General features: G+C 33.9%; 1 protein-coding gene across 1 annotated transcript; it reads left to right on the top strand.

Moving 5' to 3' along the window:
• Window positions 1–907: 907 nt before the first annotated feature.
• On the top strand, window positions 908–2,437 carry LOC128133238 (uncharacterized). The gene is made up of 2 exons (XM_052770368.1): window positions 908–1,262; window positions 1,487–2,437. Exons 1-2 carry the CDS (start codon window positions 977–979, stop codon window positions 2,266–2,268), a joined length of 1,068 nt encoding a protein of 355 aa, XP_052626328.1. The 5' UTR covers window positions 908–976; the 3' UTR covers window positions 2,269–2,437.
• Window positions 2,438–13,499: the final 11,062 nt, after the last annotated feature.

Below are 13,499 nucleotides of genomic sequence, written 5' to 3'. Positions count from 1 at the left end.
TGTTCTTTTTTTCGATGCATGTTTAGGTTACTTAGGACGCAAGGATTGGCTTACTAGGAAGCCTTGCAAGGAAGTCACTAGAATCGCTACACACCGCCCCAGCTGTCACTACAGGGCTCGCTAAAAGTAAGTCGCTACCAACTTAACGAGAGAGAGAGAGAGAGAGAGAGAGAGAGAGAGAGAGAGAGAGCTTTGCTTTGATTGACTGCTCACATTTTTCAATGTAAGATGCTAAGCTTAGATTACAATAAAAAAAACTTATGTATGAATAAAAAAAAACTTACGCATTAAGGTGGTAGGAGTGCTACAACTATATACAGCCTTAAGTGTAATATAACCACAAATTTTCAACAAAAACATCTTAATTCGTGAATTGTAATAAAATGAACCAAATATAAAACCGGCAAAAATCACTATTTTTATATGCATATATATTTTTATCAATTGCATATTAATAGAAACATATTTTTTTTTTCGTTTTTCATTTTACAACATTGCATTTTTTAAAATTTATTTATTTATAACAATATTAATAATGCTAGCTACATTTCAGTGGAATTTTCAAAATATAATATCTTAATAAAAAATAATAGAATACTTTTGAAATAAAAAAAATTAAAATAAAATATTATAATACAAATGAGTTAAGTCACTTGTTATGTTGCATCAAGAAAACAGTATGAATTTGATATATTAGTTCATCAATGATTCTAATAATTCTTTTTGCTTGACATCTAAACTTAACCCAAACATTTCTGTTGAAATTAAAATTTGGTGATATAACATTATTGACTTCAGAAAATTTCAACGCCAAACTTGCCAAACACAACTTGCAACACTTCAATATTTATTTTAAGAGTTAGCTGCAAACTCACTATGTAGACTACTCATATATACGAGCTTGGGGATCAACTATCTCATCTATCTCTTGTGCCATTTCATATCTTCCTTTGCAATTACAAATATAAAATAAAAGATGACGATGTTGGGTGTTAAGACCCTAGTGATAATTTTATTTTTACAGGCAATGTTTGTGTCGATGGTGACTGAAGCTGCATCTGCTAATAAGGTAAAACGTGTTAAACCTCCAAAGCCTGTGAAACCCGTTCAGGAGATTTTAACTTGCAAAAGCCGAAAAAGCAGATGTTTCATGAAGCGCATCAAGTGCCCCGTAGAATGCCCCAAGGTTAAACCAAAGAACCCTAAAGACAAAGCATGTTTTCTTGATTGTTATTCACCCAAATGCGAGGCCGTGTGTAAATGTAAGAAAAAGAACCCCCCATCAAAATTACAAAATTTATAACATTTATCATTTTTATTGTTCTAATATTGTTCATCTATGGGCAGTTATAAGTGAAATACGTGAACAAAATGAGCAAATACCATCGAAAAAACATACATGCATGAAAATATATATAGTTTAACCGATTAAAAAAAAATCTAGTAGTTCAACTGATTAATCATTAATTTGTCTACATGTTGATAGCACGTAAGCCAAACTGCAATGGACCTGGAGCTGCATGCTACGACCCACGATTCATTGGTGGTGATGGAATTGTATTCTATTTTCATGGAAAAAGCAACGAGCATTTTAGTTTGATATCTGATACCGATCTCCAAATCAACGCACGTTTTATTGGACTTCGACCTGAAGGTAGAACTCGTGACTATACATGGATCCAAGCATTAGGATTGAAGTTTGGCCATCACAATTTCACTCTTGAAGCGACAAGGACCCAAAAATGGGATGATGATGTTGATCACCTAAAGTTATCATATGATGGGAAGGAATTGTTCATTCCAGAAGGCCATTCCTCCGAGTGGAATTCCCCAGAAGGCGATGTACAAGTTGAAAGGACTGCAACAAGCAATAGTGTAACTGTCACCATACCAGATCATGCTGAGATATCTGTTAATGTGATTCCAGTATCAGAAGAAGACAGCAAGATACATAATTATCAGATTCCAACAAATGATAGCTTTGCTCACTTGGAAGTACAGTTTCGATTCTTTGGTTTATCATCTAAAGTTGAAGGGATTCTTGGTAGAACTTATCGTCCTGATTTTGAAAATCCAGCAAAACAAGGAGTGGCAATGCCTGTGGTGGGTGGTGATGATAAGTACAAGACTAGTTCGCTCCTTGCGGCTGATTGTGCCCTCTGCGTGTTCTCTCCAAATGAAATCAAGGATGAACATGGCTCGCCAATAATGAAGTTTGGCATGCTAGACTGTACGGGTGGAGGAAATGGAATTACATGTAAGAAATAAGTACTTTCACATATTACTTGATCATGTCTCTTGAATGTTTTTCATATATATGCATGTTACTATTAATTTGTGCTCAAGATGTCTTATTTTCTGTTTTCTATTTCTATTTTTTCTTCTACTTTGTACTGGGCGATAGTGCCTATAAATAAATTAATCATTCATTTTTTTATACTTGTGTATTTAATTTGTTTAGGTTTCTTAATATGTTGGTCATAAATAAACTTAAGGGTGTAGAGTGCTTCCTTTCCAACTCATTTAATCTACTATCAAATTAGTTTCATACCGGTTTTTCTCTCATTTTTTTGTTCATCTTTTCCGAACCAAAACATATGAATTTTATATTTCCAGCACATTGAACTCACTCAATTTTTAAATTTAAAATAAACACAAACTAATAAAAATTATACAAAACTAATTTACAAAATATTAAAATATACAAATTCATTTAAAAGCGTACAAAATTATTTTGATACAAGTCTTAAAACAAGAAGTAAAAGTAATTAATGTATAGGGGATTAAATGATTGAACGAGTTAAGTAACCTGCATATTACCCCACAAGCTTTGACCTGCTGGTGAGGGAATCACATCTTGGAGATACCGGCGATACGTCCTTCTCATTTGTAACATACAGATTCTTGGAGATATTTAAATTAATGTATTTTGGATTTTGGGCGGTACCACATTGTGGTGAAGGCAACCCACGACGTGGTGATGGTCGTTATCCCGTGGATTTTAAATGGCCGCCACGGCATAGCAGCCTTCGGCCATGGTGTGGCAGCTGTTTAATGAGAAACCCTAATATACGGGGGTTTGGTCCTTATTTAAGGGAATGTGATGGTTACGGTTGCTCACGGCCAACCTCCATCACACTCTTTCAACCTCCAAGCAAACCCTAACCTCCATTTTTACTCTCTAAGGTTTTTGTGTTGATTTTTTTTGGGGATTTTAAGAAGGAGGTGACTTCTAGACTTGAATTCAACAAACAACTCTTCTCACCATCTTATTATACATCTTCTAGGCTCTTGTAAGTCCCCAAGTTCCAAGATTTTTGATTATAGAGTGCTAGATCTTACATTTTGTCCTATTTTCTTCTTGATCTTGTTAAATGGAATGGAGAAATTTCATAAAGGTTGCAACTTTATGAATCCCTGGATCATTTGGAGTAGTTCATGGTTTGGATCTGAAGTTTGGTGTTTGGTTTCTGCCATGCATAAGATTTGGGTCATAAAACCCATTTTGACCTAAGTTGAGTCCAAGACTTGCATTGGACATGCAAGTCTATAAAGCATCAATCTTTAGGATGGTTTTGGTGCTATAAGCTCTTCAGGAGCAAATGAGCTTGTGGCTTAAGGGATTAATTGCTTCATGATTAAGTCCTAGTCATTTTCAGCCTTTTTGGATCTAAGACTTAAGAATCTAGACCTTTTGGTGGATCTCATGGCATAAAGGTGGAAAATTTACCCATTTGTACTTTAGAAATGAGCAGATCTGGACTTTGGAACCGTTGGAATTAGAGGATTCGACTTACTCATTAGGATGTTTTGGATCCAGTTCCCACGGCGTACGTGGCCTAGGCTTCCACAACATAACGATCGGGGGAAACGTGTCTATTTTGTCATTTGAAGGGCATAACGTGACGACCAAGGATGTCCACGACGTGGAGGATCAACCTTGGCCGTTGATTTTGACTTTTGACTTTGTTTTGGCTGAGTTTCACCTAGAGGTATTTTGGGTATTTTGAATTATAGTTAAGTTTGTTCATTGTCATTAGATAGGTGTCCGGTTGAGCTGATTTTTAGAGCAGAGTCCCATTTAGCTATTTTTTCGTCTGTCTGTGAGGTGAGTCTTTTTACCACCTTAAGTGGGTCTAAGGAACCAAGGCCGACCCACTTTATTGTTTGAGTAGAATGTATTGTATGACTTTGACTGATGTGATTGCATGATTAATGTATGGAGCTAATCTGTGCTCGGAGTCATTATGGACTCAGGGTTGATACGGACCTAGGGGTTGATATGGACCTGACACGCCCATGTGTTGTTATATTATGTGTATGTTGCATGAGATGTTCTCTTACAAAAGGGAAGGGCCCCACATGTTCGCAACGCATCCACCCATGTTCTGCATTTTCTCTAGGATTTGGATTTGTACTCTGATGATTTGTCTCATTTGGCATACTTTGTTGAGTTTTTTTATGAACTTGATGGTTTTCAATTAAATTAAAAATGAAATTTTATCCATGTTTTTGGGAGGTTACATCATTCCACTATGACTCTGTTCTCCCTAATAGATGACATATGTGAGTGTATGAGGTCTACCACCATGTAAGTGAAAGGGAAATGATTGTTCTATTTAAGTATGACATCTAGTTTTAGGGTGTTTCTAATTTTGGGATATAGGATCATAATTTGATCATGTAAGGGTATTGGGCATGAACGGAATAAAGTTTAGACCTTATTAGATATGATAATGTTGGTTAAGTGATTTAAATCATTGAATTGTGCTTTGGAGCCAAAAGGGTAAATTGGGAAAATGATTTTTAGACTCTTTGCATGTATTAATGAATTAAGTTTGCTATTCATTAAGTCAAAAGTAACTGCATAGAATTATGAGGCTTAGTAATAACTTCACGTGCATATAACGATCTCTGATAATGGATTTGGAATGAAGAAGTTATGATTGTTTGAAGCTGGAATGAAATATAGGAAAACTCATAACCACGTAGTGAGATGTGTAGCCTAATCCTATAAAATTAGGGTTTCCCCCGTATTTAAGGACCTTACCTCCATGCTCCATGTTGTAGGTCATTTTGTAACCTACATCACATCAAGAGCTCCTTAGGATCAAACCTTATCTCCCCCTATAATTTGAGCTCCTCCTCTCTCCTTGAAACTTTTTTGGTGCATCTTGGGTGTTTTAGAAAAGAAAGAAAGAAAGGTTGTGCTTTAAAGCGTGAAGCTTGTGGATCTCTACCATCTATACTTTTCTTGACCCTTGTAAGTTATAAAGATCCTTGCATTATTGTGTTTCATCTTTGGATCTAACAATATTTAGAGGTTTAGTGCTTTATATGCTTATTTTGGCCCTTTTTAAAGGTTGGGTCCTTAAGTATTCTAGACCCATTATGGTGCTAGGATCTAGTCTTCATCTTCACTTTAGTGTCCTGCATGGTCTTACTGATATATTTGGGCCCTTTGAGAGTTAGGGTTAGAGATCTCAATGGTTTGAGCCTTTGCAATGGATAAAATTGGAAATTTTATCCAATAGTTTATAGAGGTTTAGTTCTTTATATGCTTTTGTTTTTCCATTCATACTCACTTTTTTTTTCTCTCTACTAAAAACCTAGAAAAAATGTATTCTTAAGCTTGGAAACTTAACTTCAAAATTTATTGTCTAATGATCTAGTCTAATATGTAATGACTAAGTTAACTTTTCTGGGTATATTTTAGTACACGATGCCAAAACTAATTATATCCCTCAAACCATACAAGTTTGGCTTAAAAAACATAAGATTTCGCATTAAATTATCCCACGAACACTAGTAAACTCAGTTCTAATGCAACAATATAACTTTCTAGAATTTTCTAATTTAGACCATTTTTCAAGTCTTTATTTTTCAATTTTTTTTTTGCAATCTTGCATATATATTTATTTTTGAAAATGTAGCATGCTTTCCTATTTTCAATACCCTACCCCACACTTAATTTATAAAATACCATCATTGTATATAATAACAATTAAAACATATAAAATAAAAGATGGAGAAAAGGAATGAACCCACTTTAGGTATGTATTCGCGAGATTGGATTGACTGTAGTGGGTTGCTTATTGATACCAATACTGGAAAACTTCTGGAGATTAAACATCCTTGCTGATAATAGTAGACTCATGGCATAGAAGTAGGCAGACAAAGAAACTTCAAAGCTCGAAAAGTAATATGTGTGGAAAGTTTATGCGACATGGTAGTAATGGATTGTGACGTGTTTTCTGTCACACCCCCGAACCAGACGGCGGAAACGTCCGGGGGCTGTCGTGACTCAATTGAATACCATAACATTGAATATATATTAAACATAACAACATTCGTCACCGTGCATTAATATATTACAACCAGTAGTGTTTACATGTCATACATTGTTTAAACATTACATTCCCAAAAATTAATTTGTTCAATTCATACAAAACTAAACTGCAAGCCATCACTGAATAAGATTTCCTTTGATTCACCGGTTCCCTGAGAATACAAGTATTTTGAAAAACGTCAACATATGAAATGTTGGTGAGTTCATAAGTTGTATTTGAAAACAATGCTTCGTATCGTTTGAAAACCACCAGAAAATCCGATATTTTCTGAAAATAGTATAGTCAAAAAGGTGTGAAGATCCATAAGTATGCTTGTTTGTTTTCTATACTTGTAAAATATTGTTTATTGAAATCGTATGTATTCTGAATTTGTATGTATTGAAAACCCTAGGAAAACCCGATGTTTTCCTAATTCTTTGAATTCCATGAAATTACTTGAAACCATTGCAACGCATGAAGTTATCATTCCAGACGACATTGGATTATTTTTGAGCATGACTATCCGCCACAAACACGCGTTACACAAACGACTAGTCTATAGCAATACTAACGATCCCGAAGGCGTCGTCCGTACTAGTCACGTTATCCAACCGTCCTGTTGTCCCACATCCGAAGAGAAGGAGGACACGAAGGCCTCGACGACTCTATTAGCCGGTTGGGGATAAAAAGGTACGAGGGGTCCCAGACCCGCCTCGCAAAAAGGCAGACTCTACTAGCGACACTAAAGGACCCTTGGGGACTAGTAGTCTACAGCCATTGAAAGTCCGGTTACGTCGTGTCGGGTTGGTAAAACCCAACACTTCGTAAGATGAAGTCTTTGGGCCTTAAGATCAGGTCGTCGGGCTAGCTAGGCTCAACGAACAAGATTTTACACTTGTGGGGCCCAAAGATAGTGCGTAGACGTCTGTGCACATGTATAATGTATTCCGAATCGTTATTTGTATGAATCATAGTATTGTAGTATCATAGTATCGTTGTGTTAGTGGTTTCGGATTTTTATTGGTTCGAGATCGAACCAATTCGTTTAACAACGACTTTTGGTATTGTAGTGTATTGTATTTTGTCGATAGTAGTAGTGCCATTATTTGATCATACTGCATGTATTGAATTAGTCTTGGAAATTTTCTGTTTTCAGCCCCTCCTCGTTTGTAAAATTTACCTTTTCAACCCTTTATTTAAAATATTTTCCGGTTTGGTCCTTAAATCAATTTTCTTGACATTTTAACACCAAAAATTATTGAAATAAACATTTTCCAGCATATTTTTCATAGAAAACAGCTTAAGACCCTGAAAATGCAGTTTTCTCGGTTTTAATCCCTTCTTTTCGCAACTTTGACAATTTTGGCCCAAATTGGAAAATTTTTGCAACTTTGGTCCTTTTTAAATTTAAAAAGCATTTTAAACCTTTGAAAAGGATTTGGAACACTTATAGTCCACTGTTTTACAGAAAATTACAGTTTTGGCCCTCCAAAACAGAAAAATTCGCATAATGGGCCTCATTGGGCCGAAATTTTCATTTTTAGCCCATTAAGCTTGAAATTTATGTTTTTAACCCTCTAATTGAGTATAATTCCAGAAATAGTTTTATGGAAACTGTTTTGGCACACTTCATCCATCAGAATCTGTGAAATGTCAATTTGGGCCCTTAATTTTGTATTTTTTCACATTTTTGGCCCAAAATTTGGGTTTTTAGCTTAAAGAAAATTGTTACTAAATCATTTAGCTATCTTTCTTGAAACACTTTGTATGTAGAAATACATTTCATGCTAAAATCATAAAACTTAAGTTATATCTCGGTTTTGAGGAGTTTTATGGCTAGATCCAACATTAAAACACATAAAAGCATACATATAAGCATGGAAATCATACAAGGCATATAAACACATATAGATCTACACTTTCACTTGTATTCCCCCCCCCCCCCCACAAAACTCGTAAAAACAGAAAATTGGGGGTATGAAGCTCACCTTGGGTGTTGATTCGGTTTTTGAAGAAAGATTGGAAGAAATGAAGTGATTTTTGGCCTTTGCACTCCTTGATGAACTTTTCGAGTTTATGGGGTTTCTAGAGTGCAAGATCATGATTTTTGCATGGATTAGGAAGAGATTTTTGATAAATAAGGAATACAAGTCATAGATCCAAGCAAAACCTTACCTTAGATGATGATTTTGTGGAAGAACTTCCTTGAATGCTTCCTAATTTTCGAGATTTTGGATGGAGAAGAGGAAGAAGTCTTGAGTGAATTTTAGAGAGAGTTTGTGAGTGTTTTGTGTGTGTGTGGTGTTGCTCTCGGCCGAGAATGAGAGAGGAGAGAAGAAGAGATGTGATCTTGAAGTGATTTGCATGGAAGAATGGGAAATAATGCATGGAAGTCCTATGGGTAATAGTGAGGTGGCAAGCAAATAGTCAACTCTTTCTTGGATTTGGGCCTTGGGCCGAGATTTTGGAAGGGAAAAGAAAAATTTGGGGCTTAAATGCTTAAGCCCAATTCTCATGGTTAAGTTGAGTGATTTTTGGTCCAAATAAATATAAAGGTGATTTTTATAACTTGTTAGGGTCAAATTAGGTCAATTATGGATCAAAGCTTTCAATTTATTTCATTCTAGGCCCAATATGGCCCATAATATTTAAATAAATTAGTGTGGGTCCAAATAGAGCCCAATTAGGGTTCTAAGCCCATGATAGTCTAATTGGAGGCTTATTGGTCCATTTGGATCCAATAAGGAAGTTCTAGTCCAAAATAGACTTAACAAGAACTTCTAGGGTTTTCCAATTGTTTGATGACTACTAGTAGTACTTGTATGATGTATTTGATTGAAGTTTTTGATTCACACTAACTTGAATGTATAGATTACATGGCTCAAAATTTTCAGTTGTGACATTTTCAAAGTAAAATGGAGGTCAATTGCGAAAAAATCTTCATTGTGGTGCACAAAAAGAATCGGCGCATTGCGATCTTCATATGTCGGGAAACTAATTGTGATGGAATCGCTAGCCACCTCGAGGGGTAGCTAGTCTTGCGGCACAGTTTGAAAAATCAGAATTCTTCATCGCTTAATGAATCGACCAATCTTCTCATATGTAACACTGATAGCTTCGTAGACTCCTTGGTATCACTCCATATACAAAATGTGCCCCACACTTATTTGTGTGTAATGCAACTTGCTTTCTTCTCGTAATAATCCACCCCTCTCTTCTTTTTTTATCCATCATCAAATTCTTAGCTGAGAATTTGCTTGTCACATAGATAAGAATCATCTAAAGCACTTTTATTCGAAATAAAACTAAAGCTAAAAACTATAAAAGAAAAGAAAAAATGCAAACTAATTAAAAAAGTCGGGTACTCAGGTTGCCTCCCAATAAACGTTTCTTTTTGTATGAGTCTTGAGCTGAACTCTCAACTTAATAAACTATTAATATGCTCCTTTTCAATCCATCTATTGTTTTTAATACTCTTTGAAGACCAATTCGTAAAATTTGACTCTTCGTTTCTAAAATAGGCCAATCAGGTGTGAATCTATATAATCCAAGAATTTTGAAAAGGGTCGGAACCAGATGGACATTAATAAGAAATGGATCACACATAAGAACTCTCTCTAAAAATGGAATTTCCACTGCATACATTGAAACACTATCTAGACAAATAGGGGATCGTGGAACCATAATGATCAAACCGTGTCGTGGTTCCTGAATTCCAGCTTGTTCTTATCCTTCGTCCAAGTTGTCTGCTAGCAATCTTTCCAACTCCTCCAAATCTTTCTATTTTCTAGTGCGTAGGTCACAAACTCAAATCTCAACAAAAACAATTATTATTTATTTATTTTATTAGTGTTTTAGCTTTTATGTAAAAAAAATCATTTTAATAAGATTTGAACTCATAACCTAAACTTTATAAGATGTTTGTCTTATCCCAACAAAAACAATTAACAATTTTTCATTTTTTTATTTCTTAGCTTACATGTTAAATATTTATAAGTTATAATCACTAAACTTCTTTTAAATAAGGAGATTTTTTGTACTTAGGAACTAATTTTAAAATTTTCACATACGCACATTACACATACACACAAAAGAAATTGACAGATTTTACCTTTTCATGCATTTAACCAATAAGCTTATAAGTACCATGTAGTTTTCTTTAGAGGCTTTGAGTGGCCTAGGAACCATTCACACATACAATATTATTTCTACGTGTTATTATTTTTAATTTATGTGACAATTGTAAAATGAAATTAAAGTAAATATACAAGTGGCTTAATTATTTATTGTAGAGTACCTGAAGGAGAAGGTGAGAAGATTGAATTACAAGTTTAAAACTTGACTTGTGTTGAAGGGATATTTTTGTCATTGTTGATGAGGTATGAAACTAATTTTCTACATATTTTTAAGCCCACTAATACAATTTTCTAGAATTGTGCTTTGTGGACCAAAAGAGAAAACATTTTGTCAAATTTTAGCTCCCTATTATTATTTTTAGACTTCTAAATAGCAATCTACTTTAAAAATGATATATAAGATACAATTTTTTATTATCAAATGCAACGAACATTCAGTAGAATGCAAAACAACCACCTCGTTCACACAAACACGTATGAATGAAAAAATTAATACACATGATTTTAAAAATATACATAGATGCGCAAGATTGATCTCTGTTATAAAAAGGTATAGAAACGGACAATCTATAACTATAAGTTTATGTGTGATGAATATAATAGAAAAGTAATAAATAATTTTATAGAAATGGTCTATTTTAAATACATTCTAAATAAGTAAAATATATGGTCCCTATTTAATAAAATTTTCCAAAATGCTCCATTTTAAAGTAAAATTACAGAAATTGTCTATGTTTATAATAAATAACATACATGGTCTTTGTACATAATACACAAAAATTGTAGTTATATTTAAACAAAGAGTAAATTACATGAAATATCCTTCGGTGTAAGTGTCAAAAGGCGCGTTCAATCTCTATTTAAAAAATTAACTGAGATTGTCCCTTATATTGTAAAAAGGTCCACTCTTTGCCCCTTATAGAATAAAATGACTTTATTTTCATTTTTTATATTTTTCATTTATTTTTAATGTTTCTTAATACTTTTAACTATTAAAAAACATTTTAATTAAATTGTCGGTCCTACCTTCATCCCCATCCCATCCCACCCACATATCATATGTTGACATTTTCCCTTATGAAACGTTTCATCATTGAAAACTCTCTTTTTCTCTCTAAAGTACCACCAGGAGAACACCATCAGACTGCATTGATGCCATAAATACTCTCTGCCAGAAACTATATTCCTCTCTCTATCGATCTGAAACCTAAAAATAAACCACCATGTCCTCTTCCTCTTGATTCCCCATGTCCTCTTTCTCATCGCACACATGTGATGATGGAGGCTCCATATCTGTTGGGAATCGTCGATATGAACATCAACACCATGGATCTTAAAATCCTTTGGCAACTACACAAACTTGAAAATCCAAATCTCGATGGTGGTAAGGGCGTCTCACAGGTGGCAGCTTCGAAAAAAGTGCAAATATACGAGGTCATCATAGGGTGGTCATCGTAAGATCAGAGTTAGAGATTTGGAAAATAAGGTTCTTTCTTCCTCTTCGGTCTCCTACACCAAACCCTAGCCACCTCTTATTTTTCCGATGAGCGAGTTATAGATCGGAAAACAATCCTCGTCGATTTCAAGAAAACAGTGTTCTAGCATTCTTTCATGAATCTATAAGAAAAGGAGAAGAGAAAGATGTGGGAGTAATAGTGGGGTGGTGGTGGTCCGGAGGTGTGTTCCGATGGTGGTGGTTTAGAGTGGTGTCTTATTAGATTCAGCTAGTGGATGATATTAGGGATGTGTGATTTTAGGGTTTCTTCAAGAGTTTAAAAAAGATGGAAGAATATAGAGATTAGTAAAGGAAAGGGTGGGGTTGGTTGTGAAGTTGGGCCATATTTGTTTTTCTTTTTTATAAATTAATAACATTAAAGTAATTGCAAAAGAAATACATAAAACGAATAATAATCATTTCGTGTCTCGCAAGGTATGAAGCCCGAGAGTTTAAAGTAACGAGGGATGAAACATATATCTTTTACCCAAACCAGAGACAGTTCGAGTTAATTTTTGAAAATAAAGACTAAACATGTCTTTCGGCATCTGTACTAGGAACGATTTGTGTAATTTACTCTCAAACAATAAAATCAAAGTACATTGGTATGAATGCTAACACAATCGTTTAATGACAATTTTCTTAATTTATATATAAAAAAAATTAAAAGTGCATTTTTTAGAATTTAATAGGATATGCAAAATAAATTAAACAAATAGCATTGTACTTTTCAATAGATGATGAAAAGTTATAAGTATGCATAACACTTTTTTATTAATTCAATAAAGCTATTGCCATTTATTACATTTACAGCATGAACCACATAAATGTGATGAATAGGAATATATTTTTACACATAATTATATTGATTGCATTTAAAGTGATGTATAAAAAAAGTAGATTGCTATTGACTGCATGTAAACCGATGAATAAAAAATGAAATAAGTAACATTGTACTTTTTTAAAAAATTAAAATAAAAGCGACATTGGAAAAACTGAGACTTGGATTGAATGGTGAATTTGAGTATTAAAGCATAAAAAAAAAATCATATTTAGGTTTTTAGACTTCATACATGAATAAAAAACAAAAGATGTGCAATATCTTGATGAATCAAAATTCGACACAATATTAAAAATCCAAAAGAAAGTACCATACCTTATTTTCTTTTCATCCGTTTCTCTTAGTTTTAGTGACTGTTGGAAGTTTTGTAAATAAAATAATGAAGTAGGAGGATGTTATGATCGATCAGAATAAAGGTTTAGAAGTAGCAATCAACCGCACAAATGATTGAAAAATGTGGCAGATTACAAGATTGAGCGTATGTATTTGAAATAATTTACCCTTGTATTTTGTGATTCATTCTACTTTGAACTATAAAAGGAGAATGAAATATCCATTACTAAAAATCCTAATTTTCTGCGATTGTGGCAGATTATAGAATACTTTATAGTTTAAATTCTTGATATTCGGCACCTATTTGCTAAATATTTGCTTACTAATTTATTGGGATAATACAATAATTTCTAATTGAAAATCCT

This window comes from Lactuca sativa, chromosome 4 (genome assembly GCF_002870075.4).
Source record: "Lactuca sativa cultivar Salinas chromosome 4, Lsat_Salinas_v11, whole genome shotgun sequence".
NCBI classification, from domain to species: Eukaryota; Viridiplantae; Streptophyta; class Magnoliopsida; order Asterales; family Asteraceae; genus Lactuca; species Lactuca sativa.
The sequence above is the reverse complement of the archived record's forward strand: the minus strand, read 5'-3'. Positions and strand labels throughout refer to the sequence as shown.